The 22,519-nt window shown below is 41.2% G+C and overlaps 1 protein-coding gene across 3 annotated transcripts in view; it reads right to left on the bottom strand.

The window, feature by feature from the left end:
• The window catches only part of iqsec1b (IQ motif and Sec7 domain ArfGEF 1b), a 202,997-nt gene that overhangs the window by 79,685 nt on the left and 100,793 nt on the right, over positions 1–22,519 (bottom strand). Inside the window, exon 4 of one of the 3 annotated variants that reach the window (XM_071495639.1) lies at positions 17,008–17,061. The exons of the other annotated variants lie outside the window; for them this stretch is intronic. Within the exon in view, the coding sequence (XP_071351740.1) occupies positions 17,008–17,061 (54 nt within the window). The remainder of the gene's footprint in view (positions 1–17,007; positions 17,062–22,519) is intronic. 3 annotated transcript variants of the gene reach the window in all.

The following is a 22,519-nucleotide window of genomic DNA, read 5'->3' as shown; positions in this document are numbered from 1 at the left end:
GATTTTTTTTTCTGCTGCAGTGAATATTTTCAAAAGGTATTTGTCATTTTTCTATTTCCTCTGGCAGGTCACTCAAACAAAGTGATATGTCATGTGGCATGTCAATAAAATCTGCAGACCCAGGATTTGCTGTGTAATCCTCCAGACATTCTCACAAAATATTAGAATTTTTGAACGGGCCCAAAAAATGTGGGCAGTGGTCAGCTTCCACACACCCACAGCTCCTCCAGCAGGTATGGCTTAGTGATGCTTGATACGTTTTCAACTTAGAAAATTAAATAGAGCAAGTAGAAATAAAACAGCCTCAAACATGTCCTCCTATTGTCGGGGGGTTATTTTATCATGTAGTTCCTCTTCCCCAACTCTCTGTAATATAATTTGGATTAGTTCTTCTGCTATTTGTAAAGGTTTGGAATTATTGATTGAGAACCACCAGTGTATGCCTGCATAATCAATTGTATTATTCCATTAGGTTTTGTATCTGTCTCATTTTTGCCCTTTTCTTAGTATCAGCGTGACTAAAAAAAAATACAAACCTGCTTTTCCAAGTTGTAATTTCTCGTAGTATTTGAAAGCTTTGTAATTTGTTCTACAGTCAGCAGTGTTTCCTCTACACATCCACTACTCAGACCTAGAGTCCATTAACTGAGTCCCAAGTTTAATTTCTCTATAACATAAAACCAGGTAGACAGGGTAAATGAAACCAAGGGATTTAAATCTTCCTGACAAATTGCTACCAACCTCTCACCTCCAGTCATTGCTTGTACTGGAAAATCCTTACATATTCTCCCATCTCCTTCCACATGGCCTCGTATCCACTGTCACACCAGAGAATTGTAGATTTCATTTTGGCAGAAAGGTAATAATCTCTGGGGTTCAGGAGTGGCACTCGACCTCTTTCCTTACTGATGGTTTAAGTGTTATATCTAATCCTTGGTTTCTTCCTTTTCCAAATAAGTCGTGAAGTTTGCTCGTCCCATTCATGTCTGTCACTGTTAAGGACTTCTAACTAGTAATAATGATCATAGGTACAGTGGTTTAGGTAAAACAAACATTTAATAGCCTCAGTTCTTGCACTGAAATTTATCAAGAATGTTGACCGAGGATTAAGATATTCTGTAATTTTATTGTTTACAACATCATAGTTTGTTTTTAAGACATGTCACTTTCATTGTCATCATTATCTCTCAGTTTTTTTTCCCTTTAACATGCATTTTTATAAACCTTCAGTAATCCAGGGTTTGTCCTTATACTGTCTGTCACTGTAACTCCTTCAGGGGCAATTGTTCTCATAGAATTAATTCATTGCTGCCAGAAAGAAATTATGAACTGCATTAACGTTTTCAGTATCAACATTATTTCATTTAATTTAATCCACTTTAAGAGCCCCAGCAGTTTCGCATGTTCACATGATCAATTAAAGTTGTGCTATGTGTTGTTATTCTACTGGGTTGGATGATCTTTGGATAGAAACTTATACTAATAAAATCTTTACTTGACTTGATACAGATAGTTGTCCTCTGGAGGGCCCATTATAGAGGATGTGCTTGCAGCGAAAAACACCTATGCTGACAATAAGCAGAATTTTCCTTGTTAAAGGTCTCTTATTTTACAGTTTTACAGTGTTTTATTTGAAGTGTTTATATCTGTTAGAAGATATATTTGAGGTTTTAAGTACCAAAAACATCTCGATGTAGTTTTACATCTCTTTTCTTCTCCTCCTCAGCCAACCTCTTATCTCTCTGCACTGTAGGACTGAGAGGTTCAGGAAATCCTTTGTTCCCACTGCCATTAGACTATTGAACAACTCATACAAAGGCAGTGGATAATGACATAGACTCAATACATGAACAAGTTACTGGATAATTGTGAATTTCCCTATAGGGATAAATAAAGTATTTCTTATCTTTCTTATCTTATCTTATGAAAATCTCCCTTGATACAATATAGGACCTTCAACTGTAACTATTGCCGGGCCTGGCCCACGCGTCCTACTACTGCCATCTTTCTACAATTATAAGTATTCGTGGTTTTGGAAGATATTGTGCATCTATTCACAAACTAAAGGCTACAAAAAGCAATTGGTGCCACAAGATTTCATTCCAAGCTGCAGTCCCTGTTGTATGGAAGTGTGAAGAAAACTCTACAGCCTCAGCATAAGCTGAAACTGGTAACCACACACAACCACATGAGGCCCAGACAGAAACCGAACAAGAAGGAGTGGAACAGTAACATTTTATTCCAGCCCCTGCTGGGCTAGTGAAATGGTTGTTAGGATGTTGCTGATGAGCACATTTGAAGATGTCAATATCAGAGAGAAGCTTACAAAAAAAAAAGGCAGATGGTTGGAAATATTTGTTACTTTGATCATAAAAATTCACTGCTTCTAACTTTTAGCCCAATCTAATCCAGGGACAGAAAAAGAAGAAACTATAACAAACGTGATGCTGTTCTTCCCATATATCATACATCACACTAGTCCTGTTTATAGAACATGCTTCCGTCCCACTGCAGCAGGACCTGATTATTGGAAAAATACAGCGGTTTGTATTTCCTCGAGAAAACCATCAGCAAACCTCTGCCAGCAGCCTCACTGTTCTGCTGATTCAGTTGGCAGAACAGATCCCATTATCTTGTTTATCCTCATGGAAATTTAACAGTTTACCAAGTGACCTACATTTTCTCTACAGATTCAGGTCTCGGGTAGGCATCTGAAGAAACAGTTTGTTGGCGAGTTTACAGGCAGTCAGAAATTTGCATGACACGATCAAGATAAGAGCTTGATGCCGTGTTTCCTCTGAATCTGAGGCTAAGCTTCACAGGCGTGACTGAGGGAGTGTGAGAGCGAGGATGACACTTTGGTGCCATTATCTGAGGGGCACCTCGACCCTGACCTGCTCCTCGTCAGAGTTCATTAAAGGCCTCGCTCTCCGGCATCATATAGTGTTTACTGTCAGATATGGGGTGTGTTCCCCGCTCACCTGCTATGCCTGGAGGCTGTGTTAACTCCCCACAAGGAATAAGGCCCTCTCACTGCAGAGATGGAAGTGAGTGATGAACAGCCAGTGCTGGTTTTATCGTCACCTTTACAGTCTAGTCTGGGGACACCAATAAAGATGGCTCGCAGCATCCCTGCTCGGCCCTAACTGCTCCCACGAGCCCACTGCCACCCGAGGGACAGCCATCCATGTAATTGCAGCTATTGTGAGGCCACACGGAGCCAGCTGAGGTCTGAGCAGGAGTGATGAGTGGGAAGAGGAGGAGGAGGACCTGTATATTATGTCTTCATGTGTCCTACATTAGACATTGATTGATGGCTAGCTGCCTCAGCTGTGGTCCCAGCTCAGGCTCTGCCTGGAGGATTGAGCCCTTCCTGAAGACCTTTCTGTCTAAAGACAGAAGCTTACGACAAAGCTCCCTGTGAAACTCCTAACAGCTCTCTTTAGCCTGGCTTGTCACTCTGGGCTAGGGAGGAGTTGTCACATTCTGGCAGATGAAGAAGTTCACCACATGGGTGGACCCATGACATATTTCATGCAATACAGAAGGGAAAGTTCAGGATCAACGCCCTGCAACTCTGAACAAAAACTTAATTTGAATGGATGTTTAATTCCTTGTTAAGGGTGCAACTAATGATCATTTTCATTTTTAATAATCTGATTATTTTTATTTAATAGGTCATTTGTATGATATTTTTAAAGGTCCTATGTTTTACACTTTTCTGTTGCTTTATTTGAGGTTTTGATATCTATAATAGGATATATTTGTGGTTTCAGTGTAGTGTTACTTTACTACTGCTTACCTCCTCTCCCAGGCTTCTCTCTGGAGCTCTAATAACAACAGGAGTTTTCTGAGTGATCGAATAAAAATATAACAGATTTCAGTAAACACTGCCTGTAAGATTGGATGGTGGGTCCAGGTGTGCGGGGCTTGGGGCATGGCTCAGAGCGTTGACTGAAGCCCTGATGGCTCGCTTTAAGGCTCAGTTTCTGAATACAGGCTTTGTGCATTTTTCTGTGGACTGAGCACTTTGATACTTTCACAGCATTAATATAGAACCTAGACACAGAGATCTCACTTTCTATAGTATGGGACCTTTAAGGTCAACAGGCAGGAAACAGTTCCGAAAAGCTTACAAAAAAGCTTAAAAAGTTACATCTAAAAATGTCCAAAACCCAAGATATCCAACTAACTACATATATCAACATGTTATATATGTCTCCTACAAATTACATTTATATACACTTATATACAGCTGTCAGAAAATTGTGAGAATTACACTTTCCCACAGTCCAAGTCTCTGTATCCAAACAGCATCTTTTGTCTAATCAACAGTCCAAACCTCCAAACCAAGAGTTAACAAAAACAGGGAAAGGCAGCAGAGCCTCACATTAAAGGAGCTGGAACTACAAACTGCAGAAGCACCTCTGATTCATGACATAAAGGATTTATTTTCTCTCCACTGACTAATCAATTCATTGCACACTCATTCCACCACTGAAGCCTATAATTGTGCTCTTTCTTCTGAACTCATAATGGATGGTACAGGAAAAAAGAGCTTTGGTAACAGGTTAAAACATATCAGTTATTTTCATGTCACTAATTGAAAGCAGGTTCTCAGCGTTTGTTTATCTTCTCTCTTCTACACCAATATCTTTACTAAGGCAGTAAGTAAAACGTATTAAAGTCGCTGCTCTGTTCGTGGTCTATGAAGATGAACAGAGTAAATAGTGTCATGTCTAATTATTGTCTCTGCAACCTGTAAAACTCCTACTCCTCTTACAGCTTTAATGTTGTTATCCTCCTCAGAGATCCATCTGATCAACTATAATTTATTTCACACCTAATTCATGCTGTTATAATATTTAGAAATGATTCAGCTGTGGTGTGTGTTTGTGAACAAAAGGCAGAAAAGTCTCCATCCAGGCCACTCTGTCCACTTTACTGTAACTTTACACCACGCAGAATAAGAAGAACACAAAGCCATGAACTACAGGGACGATGGAGAACAAAGAAAATACCACCTTTTGTTATGATGGACAGTGCATTTATTCCGAGAGACTGTGTTTTAACCTGGACCACTGAGCCATGCGAACAGCATTACTGTTCGAGGCAGTCGGCATTAGGGAGTGTTTGCAGCTTTCTCTCAGATGCTGCTTATCTCCATCGACCACTGCAGCCTCCCGGTCATCTGAGGATTAATCTGCTCTAAGGAGCACATAAGTAAAGCCTTAGAGCTGTGCTCCCTCTAGTGGATTCCTGCCCTAAAGACCAGCTGTGTGTAAACACATCAGCGGAGGTGTGGTCACACTTGTCAGTGTGCTTCAGTGAGAGCTTAGTGCTAAACATCAGTGACACCAACTGCGTTTGCTAATTTTTCATAGGAACGCTCTTCAAATTAATGATGTAACTGTAACTGACTGCAATGGATATTATTATTACTGATATTAACAGCAGGTCAATAGCACACAGTAGGTTACATATATACACACAATATGTTGTTGTTGTTGGGGCATAATATGCAAAAAATGTTGCAGAGACATTTTCATTTTAAGGAATCCATGGCAAAACTATTTATTAATGTAATGTGTTTGTGTAATAACCAGCAAACATAAAATATTAACTGTTATTAGAGCTGTGTTATTCTACAATATCTTGACCTATGGACCACTTTCTCTTACTGTCGTATTTTTGGAGTGTTTTTACCTTCTGTTTTATAGAAAAACACAGAAAATGCCAAACTTTTAATGTTAGTTAATGGTAACTAACATTTTATTGTCCTAGAAATAGTTGTTAAAGTTTACTGGCAGTGCATCAAATCCTCAACAACTGTCAGTCATCAGAGAAAATCACAGATGTATCATCAGTAAACTGTGTCAGTGAAAAGTGCTCATTGTGCACCAGAATGGCTCCTGTCAGTATTACTGATGCATTCAAGTTGAACTGGAATCTTACTCCTCGTCACTCTTGTGTCACAACAACATGTCAACATGTTCACAACACCCATGTTCAAACCCGACCCCCTTCGTTTTGATCTAGCTTACAATTAAGGTGAAAAGCCACGCAGTCCCAGCCGGTAACAAAACTATAGGTGTTGTGTACATTTTTTCATATTCTTTAAAACTGTTTTACGACATATCTGTGGAAACAGCATCTCAGCCTGTAGCCTCAGCATTTCCCATGGCATCAGCTGAGTGACAGCTGAGAGCCGGCGTTGCAGGGAGACTCGCTGTCAGCTCCTGTAGAGAGCTACTACTCTGTGTAGATGACGAACGCGGATCCAAGGCATTTTTCTCTTTTTCAGCAAGTCCACACAGCATTAGTTAGCTCAGTAGCTACTGTGTGTCCCTTTAAACAGCAGCTGGGACGACCCATGATGCTGTTGCGTTCCACTCAGATGGCACAAGCTAGTTTACCTAGTATTCTCCTGTTTCCCAGAGAAGCATAGAAAGCACAACGCAACAGGTAACAAGTGTCACCCCCAACCCCTGACTACTACCTGATTAGCTGTTATTTTTACTCTTGTAGTTTTCATGTTTTTTTCTTCTTTTACAATTGACTTTGCATGTGAAATCACAATTAAACAAGTACAAGATTTACTTCTGAACTATAGTGGAGTAATAGTACGTGGCAGCATTAATATAAGAACATTATTTGAATACATCTGCTTAGTTACTTTCCACCTCTGTATATCACATACAGCTGGTATAATTACAGCACTTCAGATTATTAAAATGCAGTTTAGGTTGAGTTTTCATCTTTAAGGATGACAGGTGTTGTTCTTAGCAGATGCTGTATTGTAGCCTCCCGGCACATTTCTCTGTGTTCTTGCTGCCTGAGGCAGGCTGAACTGGAGCCTCACTGGTCTGATCCCGTCTTTGAAGTACTTTTGAGTGGCAAGTGTGTTAGGCGACGCCACGAACGAGATGAAAGGTGAAGCAAAATGTCAGTGGAGCCACACTGTTCAACCTCTCATCCGTTGACTGCACCCAGCACAGCCTTTTAATGGCATGCTTCAGAACAAATACAGAATCTCATACTGTGACTGAGGAAATGAAGAAATAAAGAAGGTCAACAAATCATTAATCAGGCCTGGTTTATCACAGTAGCCCCCCTGCTGTGAAGAGGTATCCTTATCTAACATGGATTCTTCAGAAATAGTGTAAATCAGAAGACACGAGCAGGTGAAGAGAGCAGTGAGGGTGGTATCTATCACTTCCACACTGCTGTTTGATCAGTCATGTCTCTGGGAGCAATCACCATACAGCTGAGGCTGCATGATGTGTTTTTGCAAGACTGAAGCTGCTTCCTGCACAAAATGCTCTGTAACCGTCAAGTCAACACCCTCTCAGACCATACAACAAACTAAATCAACCTACAGTGGCAAGCCTTCCTGACCTTGGTTGTCATAGTTACAATAATAAATAGGCAAACTGTACAAAGAGCAGTCACCATGGTTACCATAAAAGTGTCATGATTTACTTAGGCACTAGAACTACTTGGTTAGGTGATGTGGGTCAAAATTAGTACTTCCTCAACATTAGACAATCTTTGTTGTCATGGTTACAATAATAACAAGGTGGTTAACTTTGTCAAACAGTCATGGATATCAGAATCAGAATCAGAATCAGAATCAGAATCAGTTTTATTGCCAAGTATGTTTTCACATACAAGGAATTTTTTCTGGTGATTGGTGCAATTGATCAGCAACAGTGGGGCTCTCTAGCCTTGTTGATAAGGCTGATAGCAGATGGGAAGAAGCTATTTTTGTGACGAGAGGTTTTGGTCCTGAAGGACCGCAGCCTCCTGCCAGAGGGGAGTGTCTCAAAGAGTTTGTGTCCAGGGTGGGAGGAGTCAGCTACAATCTTCCCTGCACGCCTCAGAGTCCTTGAGGCGTACAGGTCCTGGAGGGACGGAATATCACATGGGAATCGAACACCGTTCTCCCCCTGTCATACTCCTGTGTTTTGTTGACCCATCCATCCACCACAACCTCCTCCTGATGTGGACTTTGTCACTCTATAAACTAAATCAGCTAAATCAGCTCTATCAGCTAAATTACAGTGAATACATAGAGGACTGACTACCACACTTTAATTATCAATCACATTTTGGGATACGTATCAAATAACGAGAGTCAATGAGAAATCATGTGGCAACAATCTAAAGATGACACATGACATATTTAAATAGCAGTGTTTATGTTTATATAGCTAACTATTTCTTCAGCCTGTGCATAAAAGGTCCAAATACTATAACAAGCCAAACTTTGCTGTGGAAAAAGAGAATGTTCCTCAAACCTCCAGAAGCTTTTAGATACTTAATACTGATTTTTTTAAAAATGTAAATCCATAAGGAAAATTCTCAGCAGACACATGATCAAAATACCCAAACACACACATGATAGGAGCAAATGTAACTTTCATTCCATATTTTGAAGTTGCGTTTGATATTCTCTGACCTGAGGATGTAATTTCCACTGGGGATTTGAATCTTCTTTCTCTTACTGCCAACTTTTACAATCTTAGTTTGTTTACTCACAAAAACATCTCTGACTGTTCAGCTCATGTCATCACATCAGAAAAGCTCAGAGTTGATCAAAATGTAAATTTGCTCATCATGGTTCCCTTTAGTCATGACCATGGGCTCAAAGCAGACACACTTCTATCTGATTGAATCCAGCTGTTTGCACAGGCTGTGTGACAGCTGTACACATGTAAGAGTATTTTTACACTCCGAGTCTATTTCCCTGCATTTTATAAGCATAACCACAGCTCTGACCGCTTTCCAAAGCGTGGGCGACCTACAACTCAGCAGTGTGCCTGAAAGCCTCCTGTGTAGACACACATGGAGCCCTGGAGATACTGCTGCTGCTGCTCTGCTAACACGCTGCACCTTCTGTGTGGTTAAGCCACATATACAAAAATCATCAAACTGAAAATGAAAAGAAGACATGGCTGCAGACAGTGGGCATGCACATGGTTCTGTTTGTGCTACGCTGAGTGGAAAATATGGTCCAGAAACTACAAACTAGAAACAGCACCGTCTGGGCAGGATTGAGCGCTCTGCCAAGTATCTGCAGTTCTGAGAAGATCACTACCTTCTCTGCATACTACAAAAAACAAATGCTTTATGTTGATTTACAGACAATATTCTCTAAAAAAAAAAGATGCTGCAGTTGAACATCGAACTTGAATCAGCAAATAAAGGTACAAATACAGCGTACTGAAAGTACTAATGAAAGGTGAAGATACTGCATCAAAGACAGTGCAGAATTTCTATTTCTTATGATGCCATAACCAATGTCATCATCATGTAATTGCCCTATAAATGTAGGAAACACCACTCACATAGTTTCATCTTCATTCTGACTTTTTACATTGTGCCCATTTCTGAAACCAAAACTTTGACACTCGCTCAGACATAAAAACTTTCATTTATTAATTTTTTTTCCTTTTTTAAACATTATTTTCCAGCTTTACTTCAATAGTTCAATAGTTTTCCATTAAATTTCAACAAGTGTTATTGCCTGAATGGTACACCAGATATGAATACACACACACACACACACACACACAAGTAAAGCTTGTTTTTCTCACACCTGGTCTAGTCATAGATTTCATTTGATTTTGTCAGATACAATTAACGCTACTGGTCAAAAGGCTCAACAACAGTGTGTCCTTCCAAGCACAAAGACCCGATCATTCATGATATCCCACAGACCTCAATGAGAACTACTTTCTGCTGAGTACTCCAACCAAACCACATGTGAAGCTGTCATTGCAGTTGGAGGGTTTTTATCTTATTGAGTTTTCAGTGTTAATGTCCCTGCAAGGCCACTGTACTTCTGGGCAGGTCAACTACCTGTGCTCCCACTCTCCACACAGTCCTTCAGGAATTTCTCTTATGTACATAGTGTTGTTTTGTATGCAGACCCAGTTTCTTCAGGCCCACTGAAAACTGCCCTCACAGTCACTGAGAAGCAGCAAGACATCACTTTTCTCTGTATTCCTCCACATACTCGTGGGTTTGAGGATATGATAGGACCCAGCATCCTGTGCCAAAATATGTGAGTACACAAGTGTGATTCTCATTTTTTATGCTGACAAAATCAATTTATTTCTGCAAGATCTTTGACTTTGATAGGGAATTTAATCAGTTTTAATCTCCAACACATCCTGGTTGCTCAGCAGGCAGAGCCATATATCATGTACTGTAAACACCGGCTTCACCTCATCTCATATCTATTCTGTTATGATTTTCATCTTCCAATTCATATACTTTAGAACCCCCCCCCATCTCACTACTGAAGGAAAAAGATTTATGTCCCAAGTCCATGGCACTGGAGTACGATGCAAAGCAGAGTTTAAACTCACACGTCAACCATATGCAATGTTTTTTTTTTGTTTTTTTTTTAGATCACAGACCCAGACACAGCTGAAGCCTCAGTGAGCAGCCAATTTGGAAGTCCCAAATGGCAGCTTTTCCAAACCAGCACCTGAAAGCAGCAGCATCACAGCCGGAATCTAATCTAATCAAGCAGAGGGAAATCTCTCTGCCAAATATCACCCAAATCTGTGTGTAACTTTTGGAGATAAAAGACAAATACACAGGCAAACATGAGCGCTTCCAATAACCACCACCGAGGAAAATATGGCACTGACAAACATGCTCACATCTGCAACTGGTGATTATTTTTATTATCACTTTGATCAGTGGTTAAAGCTTTGAAATGGTAGAAAATAGTGAAAAATGTTCTATATAAGGTCCTTGCAGAGATGCAGAGGTGGCAGCAGAGTGTGTTTCAGCACCTCAACATCACAGGAAGGTTTCCTCTATTCATATATTATTCAAACTTTTTATAATAATTATGTACATTAATCATTAACATTACAAAATAAACTTATTTCATCTGGAAACATCTCCACTGGACACCTGGTTTAGCTGAAACACACTGTACATCAAAGGCATGGCTGGAACCAACCAGTACTTCAACCAGAGCTGAAATGTTAAGCCGATATATTAATCAGCAAATCAAATGAAAATTACTTGAATTTAAACCAATTGAAATTGTTTTTTTAAAGAACAATCTCCAAAACCTCTCTCTGGTTCCAGCTTCTCAAATGTGAGTATCTGATGATTTGATTTATTGTCTGTGAATATCTTGTGGACCATTGGTCAGAAAAAAATGATTGATTACTCAATATAGTAAAGTAATATAAATAAAATAATAATAATTATAAGTCATGCTGGCTGTTAGTCAGTGGAGTGTGACCTGGTCTACACAGCTCGGTCCAGTTTGCATTCCTGTCACTCGTGGTGTTGTTCCACTGAATGTGATGGTTGTGTAGTGTCTGTTCCTATAATGTCATATACACAACATGATCATGCCATTAATCTAACTGCACTGGGTGTTGTACATTATGAATGCATAAATACTCCTGCAGAAATATAGTGTCAGCCTTCAGCTCACTGAAGCACGTAATGCTGCTTTGAGGATCAGAGCCTCCTTTCATGGCAGTATAACTAAACACACCCACCATTAGCATATCATGTTAGGTTTTGTTTTAGCACCTGCGATTAATAATTAAGCTACCCCTCATCTCCTCTGCGAGCACCTCTGCTGAGGGGGCATCTTCAAATGGCTTGTTTCGCCAAACCAACAGGTGACAAATTCAAAACTATTCCACCTACGGTGATTTCAAATACAGGAGGTGAATCTGCATGTTTGAGAGGATGGGGCCAGTGAAAAGTTTTCTTTGACAAATGACCTAAATATTAATCAACTGCAATAACTGCTGCTGATTAAATTTTTGTTCATTAACTAATCGGATAATAAACATATTGTCTCAGTATTACAGCATAATGTAATGTGATATCTAGGATCAGTGTTTGTCTGCTGAAAGAACAGAGTTATGATACTTCATGATGCTGTCATCTGCCCAGACAGCCTGGTCTGGGTATGACAGTCAACTGCAATCGACAGCAAAGCCCATCACATTATCCCCCTAGATGCAAGTACAGCCAATAAATGACAGTTCCAGTCTGACTGCACAGCCACAGAGACTGGATCACTGTGGAGATGTGTTTACAGGTACAGCTTGTGTGTTTAGTGCGGCAGGGCTAGCTGCCTGCTGCTAGCTCACCTCCATGCAGATTTATGGAAGAGCGCGGCCGCTTTGATCTCTGATACTCTCAGCTGCGCTCCGTAGCTCTGCCATGAAAGAGACTTCACAATTAGATCAATTCAACACAAACAGTGGTGGCAGGAGAGTGAATAAAAAGCCTGATCTATTTATGGCTTCTTCACACACATGATGACAACGCTCATATGAGGTTACTCTTAATTAGCGGCAGTGTCTCTTGTCTCATGTGCCATCTGACAATTTCCAGCTGTAATTACTACTGCCTGCTAAAAACAGCCATGCCTCCCATGCGCTGCAGAGGTCTTATATCACTGTGCCCAACAACAACAGCAACTCTGCTGCATGCTGAATACACACTGATCTCCCACTGCATAGCACTGAGGCTACAACAGCAGGGCAAATTTGAGCTCTATTCAGCTCCTTTAAGGCTCTTTGCTTTTGTTTATGTACCATGAAAACAACATTGAGGATGGGACCTGGAGATCAGCAGCGTTTATGAATTCATGATTTAGTCATTTTCCCTGACAGTTTAAAAACGATGCACAGTGGCTGTTTGCCACAGTCATCCTCCAAGATGTAAAGGTGCACAGTGAGTAAGGCATTAAACTTTAATTAGGAGGGCTCCCTAAATATTTTAGTGGCCTATTCATTATAGACAAGTGGGCAGACATCAGTGGGGAGATTTATCTGATAGCAGTTGATGGGAAACAATGTTGATACCCAAAGGTCCTGTTTGCTCTGTGGAAACACGCTGACAAAGAAGTTTCCTATTAAATCCAATCAATCAATCGAGAACACCGCGGTGCAGCTCTCGCTGCTGTATTTGATATTGCTGTCATGAAGAATGATACTGTATATGCACACACAGTTAAGACAGACAGTAAGATAAATGAGAGACCCTATATCAACCTCATCCCCTCCATTCACTGTATGACAGAATAGTTATTCAATAATTAACAGTCAATTGAGTCTAATTGTTAAGCACTTGTCTGAAGAGTACTTACACATTAATTACTTCATCATTTTGTTTGGAAACATGTTGCGATATTATCACTGCTTGGTTGACTGAGTGAAAAGATAAATGCGGTCGAAACGACTGTAGAAGTGCACCACAGCACCACCAAACACTGCATCATGTACCGACCAAAACCCAAAGAAAACAAACCCAGAAAATACTTTGTAATCATAAAGCAAGACTTAGATCAGAAATGCTTACGCAACATGAGTCCATTAATTCAAGACTCTGGTCTGGTGTTCGTTTTTAAAACTGCACCAATTGACATTTTGTATTACCAACTGTACACTACATGTAATTTGAAAAGAGTCTGTCACTGTGACAATCCAAAACAGAATTCTGTTACCACAAGCAGCGGACAGCTGAAGAAAAATCTGGAGGCTGAAGAGTCACATATATTTCTCAAGAATTGGTGGAGACAAAACAGAGCTAAAAGGAGAGGGTCTGTTGGACATGTTGGTTGTGTGACCGAAACAGCTCAAAATAAATGCTGATGCTGCTCTATGGCCACAGTAACAATAACAGAATAAGGGAAAATGCCAAATGTGGCAGTTGTCCAAGTAGAAAGGAATTTATAAATAAAGCAAAGTGACTTAGCTATGTCTGTGTAAACCTTGCTAACTAACGTTAGCCACTACATACCAGACCAAATAAGGATGCAGCAACAAAAGTGCATTAAACTGGAAAACCACTCATTTTATTGTAGAGAAATTCAACTTTTTATTTGAAAGAGGAAGAATTTAATAATTTCTTCTTTTCAAAGTTACACACTTCTGAAAAAACAAAATTTGAAGAAATTGCTAAAGAAAAAAAATCATTATTCCATCGTGGTGTGGTTGGTTACATCATAAACTCCAATTTCACATTTGACATCAGCTTGACTCATAAAATGTTTCTAATCTGTTTATGGTTTTCCTTTTTTTTCCACTTAGGTCCATCATTCAGCAATACAATATTTCACATCCCTCTTCTGCTGATGACCATTCTATACATATCTGTTTCTGCTAACAACCTTAGCCCAGTGAACCACCTAATTCATTGTTCAGATATTTGATGTCCAAACACTTTTACAGCTAAATGAGGACAAAACAGATTCTTTTATTAGGTCCCAAACCTTTGAAGCACCAGATTTGCTCTTTGCTGCTGATCTTAATCTCCAGAAGCACATCAAATATCTCAAAGACTGGCTTTTATGATCTCAGATATATCTGAAGTCAGATGCTTCACGTCAGATTTGGTCTCTGGTTCATGCATTTACTTCTTGCAGACTAGATTGTTGTAATGTACTTTTTGCAGGACTGACAAGGCAGGTGTTAAATAAACTCCAGCTCATTCAGAGTGCTGCAGCCACAGTCTTAACTAAAACTAAAGTGTACAAACTCAGCCCTCCTTTAACTATTTAACTGTATTCTATTCATTGTTTTTAATTCTATGAATGGCTTAGCTCCTCCCTATGATGTTGACATGTTCACCAAGTACACACAGAAAGAGATTTCTTAGATCAAAAAGTCTCTTCACCATAGCATCAATTCAAAATCAGCTTATGGTGGCTTCAGTGAATATGGTCCCACTCTCTGGAAGTCTTTACCACAACTAAGGTCTGCTACAATGCTGCTCTCTTCAAAGCAAACTAAAAACATTGTTCTTTTTGCAAGCACTTTGGTTTGAAGAATGTTGTTAAAACTCAAATCTGTATTATTATTATTCCCTTTTAATAATAACTATAATATCACCTATAGTATTATGTTTTTATCACGTAAGACCTTTGCCTTTTTATCTGAAGCACACTGAGTCTTTGTCTGTTGTATGAAATGTGCTACATGAATAAACTTGACTTCTCTTGTGCTCTTGTCTTCTCTCGTTTCCTTCTGAAAGTATGAGTAACTGGGGATAAGGGGTCTTCATTCAACAGCAGCATATTGATGGCACTGATCTTTAGATAGCTTGGTCTGAGCATGACACAAAATTTAACACCAGTACATGTAGAAATTGAGTTTGAACACCAATGCCACAGCCCACCTTCTGAAAAGTGAAAGCAACCATAGACACCAACAGGCACCAAACACTTCACCCATCATTCGATGATGTGAAGGATCTGAAAGACAAGTCGTTACAGGCCCAGTTATTTCCTACACAGCTGGACGACCACCGAAACTCAGATAGCGTAAGAACACTCACTGAGCTTGTCAGGGGAGAAGAGAATCCCCAGTCTGATTTCCACACCTCCTTGTGTCACTACAGATTGGATTAGCTCTGGAGTGCTCTGCCTAGCAAGTGCAAAATGGATGAGAAGCTGATTACAGTCACTCAAAGCTTCTCTAATTCTCCAAAAACTTTTGTTTGAAAGACTAAAGGAACAAGTGTCTCAAAAATAATGCTGGAAACCACTGCTGACATCTTTGATGAGTTCTGAAGTTCTGAAGCTTTGCGGCAACACTCCCACCAGCCACCTTCAGCTTGGGTGGGTTACTACAATCAGCCATCACAGTTGAAGCCGGCTCTGAACAAACCCCGGCTTTGTGGCTTTGCCCTGACTGCGAGAGGGGAGGGGCTGCTTGGTAATATGATGAAAACCCTGCTTAACGCAGGCAAGCCTTGGGTGGAACAGATGGAGGCTCCTTCTATCTTATGCAATCCAGCATTAGTGAAGCGGCAAATAGTGACTTTTACTTGACTCCCTGGATGTCAGATAAAATAAGGAGCCTAATGAACGTCCTGGGACTAATGAATGAGCTTTGTAAACAGACGGGGAGTTGGATTAACAAGAGGTCAGCATGGCCCCCCCAAGGATCCTGCTGCCTGCTACGACTGCTGAGTTTTTCATTTTAAATGACCTGCAACATATCATATAAGCCTGATGCATGAAACCACATTATAAATTCTGTAGTATAGTAAGTGTCGAGTCTTGAGTCTTGAATGCATGAATAATTCCAGATTTTTTGCAGATTTCTCATTAATATTAATCACCTTCATAAATATTAGCATCGCCAGTGAGGCAGTAATCATTAATCCATTGTATCAGTTGTTACACTGCAGGAAATTCAGTGTTTTCTATAAAACACATTAATATTCAATGAATGCTTATAAATAAGTACAAATGGCTCATTTCTTTGTTTCTCACCTCTCACTGATCCTGTAATTACAGCTTTCAAAAAATTTGACTGTGTTTCAGTGTATTTAGATGAAAACGATCACAAAGTGGCTAAATGTACACAAACAGCATCACAACGAGGGTGAGATGCAACAATTGAAGGTTTCAAATTGACCAAAACAATCAGATTAAACAGAATGAGAGAAGAGGACGCACTGGTGAAAGGCTTTGAATAATAATAACACTCCAGGAAGGGGTGAGGAAAAAAGCCAGCCTTCTTGAGACCCCTTTCTAAAAATAGCTCCACCGGTGTGACATCATCAGAGCTATGCAAATACCGTCCACCTTCACTTCTGTCGGTGCAGCAAGAAAAGACTGTGTGGAGTGTGTTTAAACCTATGGCTGCGTATGTGGGTGTGAAAACATGCACACACACAACAACAACACATGCACATGCAAAGAGCAGCACATACACTGTTTCCCAATACATTGTCTATTATTAAGGTTTTAAAAATCACTTTCCTCCATACATGGATAGAAAATAAGGAAATTAAAACTAAAATGGATCAGTATTTGATTCCTGGTATTCCAGGGAAAAGTAACCCACGCTCTCTTTGCACATGTTTCTACATCCACCAAACGTTATCCACTATTACAATAAGTTTTTGGTGACAAATTCTAACTCTCAGATTTACTTGACTACCACCCCGTCCCTAAAAATCTCCCCCACGTGCAACATTCACACAAGTACTCACAAGTGATGGTGGCATCGGTGAGTCATGGCAGAGCTGGGAACCTCTGTGTCTGGTCTGGGGGAGCAGGAGAGCAGAAAGCTGAGGCACACACGGACTGGCATGCAGTTAAGGCTCCCTCAGTCACCCACCAACTCTCACACACACACACACATATATACACACACACACACACCCTGACTTGGCTTACTGCTCATTCAAGCTTGGTCACAGTAGGGATGATGGCTCACGTACACCAGTCTCATGATGTAACCGGCGCTGCACATCTCATTAGCAGAAGCCAAAGCACACACTCTCTACTGTGTTTAACCTACTTAATCTATATTCATGTACACAGACTAGTACTGTGTACCCATTAACTCCACTTAATCCCATCTATATGGTCAATATTAGTGTTAGGGACACAACTGTGTTCTACAACAGGGAAGGAAAAGACTAATTTTCTACACTATGTAGATTCCTCATTTTCAATAGTTTCTGAATCTGAATGCAAATTTGAATATATCTTTGTTATTTGAAGCTTTAATTTGTGACTAATTGGCACAACTTTTGTTGCGTTATATGAATCAAAGCCTGAAAGAAATCCAATTAAAATGATACAATATAATCAAATTTTCATTTTGTATTACGTTCTGTGGCTTTAAATCTATCAAATAATACTTGAATATTTAAAAGTGTTTGATACATAGCTGCGTCACACCTGCCCCATCAACTGTTTGCTCTCATGTGTGTACGTTTGCACAGCGAGTTTGTTGAGGAAGCAAGGATTATCTCACTACGGACCTGCACAACATACAATGCAAAGGCTCACTGTACTACTGTACTGAGAAGGGGAGAGGGGATTGGCTGTCTGGTCTCTATGGCAACCGCTGGCTGCGTTGAGGGCAGGTCTGCAGAGGGAAAGGCATCAGGGAATCAAATCCTTTCTGCGCTTCTCATCCAGAGCTGATGAATCCTCTGCAGCTAATGGAGCACTGTGCAAATGACTGGGCAGGTACAGGCCTTAATCACGTTCACATTTAATACTGCTGAATATGAGCTATTCTAACAAACACACTAACACAGTTTCAATGAGTGGAAACTAACTGATGGGAACTCTGCAAAAGCTGCCACTTAATTCCCTCATATATTTAGCTTTTTCCTACTTTTTCGACCCAGTTGAGAATGCTCACTTTTCTATATACACTTCAGTCCACTGCCAGTGTTGGCCCGGGAAAGTTGTACACACCCATGTGTATGGAGAGAAAATGTGTATTTCAAATGTGTACAATGAACTGCACGTAACTTGGGGCACTCACAAATGGGTGTTTAAATCCACACACAATCCACATTTGTGAGCAATTTAAAGATAAGTAAAACAATTTCACAAATGCCCACGTCCCAACCTGAATGATTTGTTTATTGTCCCGGGCCAGATAATCACAATTTGAAGATGATGTTATTCCAGTACAGATCGTCTCCATTAATCAGATCAGTCTGGGCTTTGCTGGTGAAGGTATGTGTCGGTGAAAACTAACTCGGTACCTGTAGAATAAGCTCCTGTTTTGTTCTCCTCACTGGGCTTGACGGCGAGCCACAGTGATAACTGACAGCAGCGGCACAGAGCCGTTCATATTCATATTCCCGCCCTCCCTCTCCTTGCCACTGCTGCTGCCGGTAACCCTGGGCAGCACATCTGCTGCCATGTTTACACTTGTGTGTCGTCACTGATTGGCGTGGAATGACTGTAATTTTCACCTCAACAATTGGTATTTACCGGTGTGTACTGTGGTTTTGAAATTTTTGCATAAAGAATGGAAACATTAAATGGTGACTATAATTCTTAATGTCAACGTGGCAGTAATGCTCCATTATCATTACAAAAGTAAATAAGACAAATGCTTTGTTGTTCCATTGTTGCATTTGAAGAGCTGTGTATAGTGATAGAGTTATTCTTGACATATTCTTAGTCTTGTTTCTTTCTCATCCTCTTAATGTTCTTGGGAGCCTTTGGGGGCCCGTGGCAGGGAACCACTGATGTTGATGGTTGACACTGTCTGCTTGCACTCCTATCAAGTACTGTCCAGCCAACAATGCAGTGCAATGACAAGGACGTGATCCCTCACCAGCTTCCCACCAATAAACAATGTCAGTGGTGCTTGTTGGAAATGCAGCGCAGTCAGAGGGACTGAACTGTGGCTGCAGTAATGAGTGAAAACCCAACACCTATGACATCTGTACATCTGTAATTTCATATTTCTTTACTGATTTGTTGTTAAGATAAACTGTATAGTTATACACAGGAGCGGTAAATTGGGCTCTAGCTACTCCATGAAACCTGCATGACATGGATGTTTTTTTCTGCAGAGAATCAGCCCAGTAGCTCTTCAGTGACACACAGCTGTTTTATCTAGGAGATGTTCGAGTACCAAAGTCAGTAAGTCCACTTAAACAGCAACAGCAACCAAGGCCAACAGCACCATATTAAGCAGTAAAAGTGCCTCTGAATCTGTTAATGGACCTGTCTCTGGGTAAAGCAGCTGGTGGCAACTTGTCACCTGTGAAAAAGGACTATCAAGACGGAGCAATTCAGCTGGGTGACACCACAGTACGTCAGGAAAACAGGGGTCTAACATTTTCTCAGTTTGCATTGAGCTGCCCTTTTCTCCCCAAGCTTAAAACAAGTCAAACCAGCAGAGGAGCAAATGCTGGTTTTTAGCAAGGATGCACTGACAGCTTTTCAGCCGTACCTTGCACCTAACTGCAGCACAAGACTGAAGTTTTATAGCCTTGTGGAAGATGTACGCCCTTATCAGGGAGAGGTAAGGGAGGGTGGAGCCGGTCATACTATTGTGCGATTCAAAAGGAAGACTGGAAATAGGCAGAGGGCAGGCAAATAGCTTAACAGAAAAATGAAAAACTGCACACAGCAGATAACATGAGTGCTGAATATGCTTTGCATGTATCACATGCTGCCGCAGTCGGCTGCACATTTCTCACAGGAATACACACTGTGCAGAAATGGCTGAACCTTTCTGACATGACAAGAGGCGAGGCAGGGGGAAGCGCTGAAACAGCCATCACAGGCGAGGCCTTTACAGCAGTTGTCATGACAATAGTGATGGCTGAAAGCAAAGATCCTCTCCATCCCCTCTCCGGAGATTTACTGACATTCGGCACCACTCCGCTCAGACACAAACCGTACAGATCACTGCCATGGCTGCAGGTCCAACAGCGCCTCCCCCTTTGTGCTCTGTCTGGTCGTAGAGAAAGCAACTGATCCGGATGGGAGATGTTTTCACTCTGTCAGGGAGAAAATGTACGAGGGGGGGGGGGGTTGTCAGTTTGACGGATCGTGCTGGATCGGTTGCTGCATATGCTCGATGTGTGGCGTACATTTGATTTGCTAAACCCCTCCCTCAACAGCATGGCATCAGTAAAACCCCCGGGTGCCTTCATCTTGTTCTACAGTACAAACACCATGCATCCTCAGAGACACACAGACTGGAGAGACACTGACAGCCACATCTCTGCTCTGATTCTTCATTAGGAACTGGTCTCTGGGGAGCCCGACAGGTTTTAGGGACTTGGTCCTGTGCATTAAACGCCAACGGCTGTCTGCCACTGACAAATGGGAGCCTGGAGTCGACAATGCTAAGGAGGACATCATCAGTTCGGCCTGGTCTGGACACCAGCAGAGGCTTTCTAGCATGTGATCCTAAGGGACATGAGGCCTCAGTAACAACTCCCGAAGATGGGAGAGAGAGAAAGATTGTAAACCTGTGGACATGCTGTGTTGTGCTGTACGCAGTGCTCTGATCTTTGAGCAAATATTTGAGCTGTGAAATATCCCAAACTTTGATTAAAAGGAGAATCGTCAGGCAGCACTTCAGACCTCTGTGTCTTGCTGAGAGATTTCCTCACCACTTCTAATCCTTGGGCAGAATGAGCCCGACGGCCTATTATGTAACAGGCTTGTAGGAAGGAGACAAGTTTATGACGAGTACTTCTGGACACACCTGCTGGGATGTCAGAGGGGTCTGCTTTCACCCAGGTGGTAGCATAAACAACAGAAAGATTGTGTTGTAATCTATTTCACTTTAAAAACAATAAAGCAGAGCTGGACAAAAAAAACTTGAAATAGGAATATGATCTCTTCTTATGACCAGGTTTAGCTCACAGCTCATGGTTTTCTACAGCTCAGACACTGACACATGTCTTCAGTCTCCTCAGTCGGGGAGGAGGCTGGTGGAGGGTGTAGAGTGGGAGGAAGTGTATTGTTTCTCTGGGAAGCTGGAGGTTCTGTGGAGTCATATTGCTGTGACATCGACTAACAGACAGGCATTAGGGCCCAGAAGAGGAGGCTCTTCTTACTCAGATGGAGAGAGAGAGAGAGAAAAAAAGCCCGGGGCTCTGAAACAACAACAACACTCGAACGCATCACTCCAGTTACTACTATACTCTGCTCGCAGTCAGGAAAAAACACGAGGCAGAATGGGAGAGAGGCTCTGAAGTGGTAGTTCAAACACGAGACTGTTCGGTGAGGGACATGATACGTCAGCAGGCTGAGGGCCGGTTGTGTGTGGCAAGAGCCATTTTGCAGATTGTCTCATTGGTTTGCTAATCACTTCTATGCAGCTGCAGCAGTAAGGACAAGAGTGAGTGAACAGCAGTAACGGACTGTGTGTGCGTGTGTGTAGATGCACTTGTGTGTGTGTGATTAGGAGGAAAGTTGTAAAAAGAACCACTCCTATCTCTGTGGTCACTGTCTCCCTCCTCCGGCTGTCCTGACTCATGTCTGCAACCAAACTCCTCCAGCCAGGGTCAGCTTTCACACTGGTTTCAGATCAATTTCACTATGTTATTTACTGACAAATGTTTCTCTTACTCGCTCCTTCACTGTGATGCTTCCAACATATTTAATTAGCCTGAAAGCTAATTCAGTAACAGTTTTTTTTTCTTTTTTTAAAAAAAAGAAGTAATAATATAGCTTCACGTCACCGACTGGGTTGAGGTCTGAAATTTGGCAGTACCAGATCAGGCCTTAAAGACACAGGGACACGACAGGTTCAAGTCTCAGTTTTAGGCCTGTGCAGCTCTGTACTGTACATCTTATCATCCATCAGTGAACAACAGTAACTGTCTAAATAAAGATGAACTCAACAACCCTTTAAAGTTGCACATATCTGTATTTCTTACGTTAACTATGGCTTGTATAACAATATGTGATGTGAAAGGTGTCACTCATCGTTATGATCCCACTGAGAATCATTACCTGTGCGGCTGCCCTGGGCTCTACATCCTATCTTCCAGCTCATTGTTTCCATTTCCCGACCTGCAGCTTTAATGTTTCAGTTCAGTCACACTGCTCTTTTCAAGCTGGTCTCCAGCAGAGGCAGCAGGCTGCACTTCAAATAAACTCACTGCACACTACCTGCCCAGCAGCAAACAGACGGACTGAGTTAGCTGGTGAACATCATGCAGCATTTAACCAGAATTTATTCTAAGAAGTGAAGTGAATATTTGTCAGAAGCAG

Source organism: Trachinotus anak, unplaced genomic scaffold (genome assembly GCF_046630095.1).
Source record: "Trachinotus anak isolate AG129_WGS33_773 ecotype Australia unplaced genomic scaffold, CSIRO_AGI_Tana_v1 ptg000013l, whole genome shotgun sequence".
In the NCBI taxonomy this organism is placed as follows: domain Eukaryota; kingdom Metazoa; phylum Chordata; class Actinopteri; order Carangiformes; family Carangidae; genus Trachinotus; species Trachinotus anak.
Note: the sequence above shows the minus strand (reverse complement) of the source record. Positions and strands in the feature narration are given on the sequence as shown.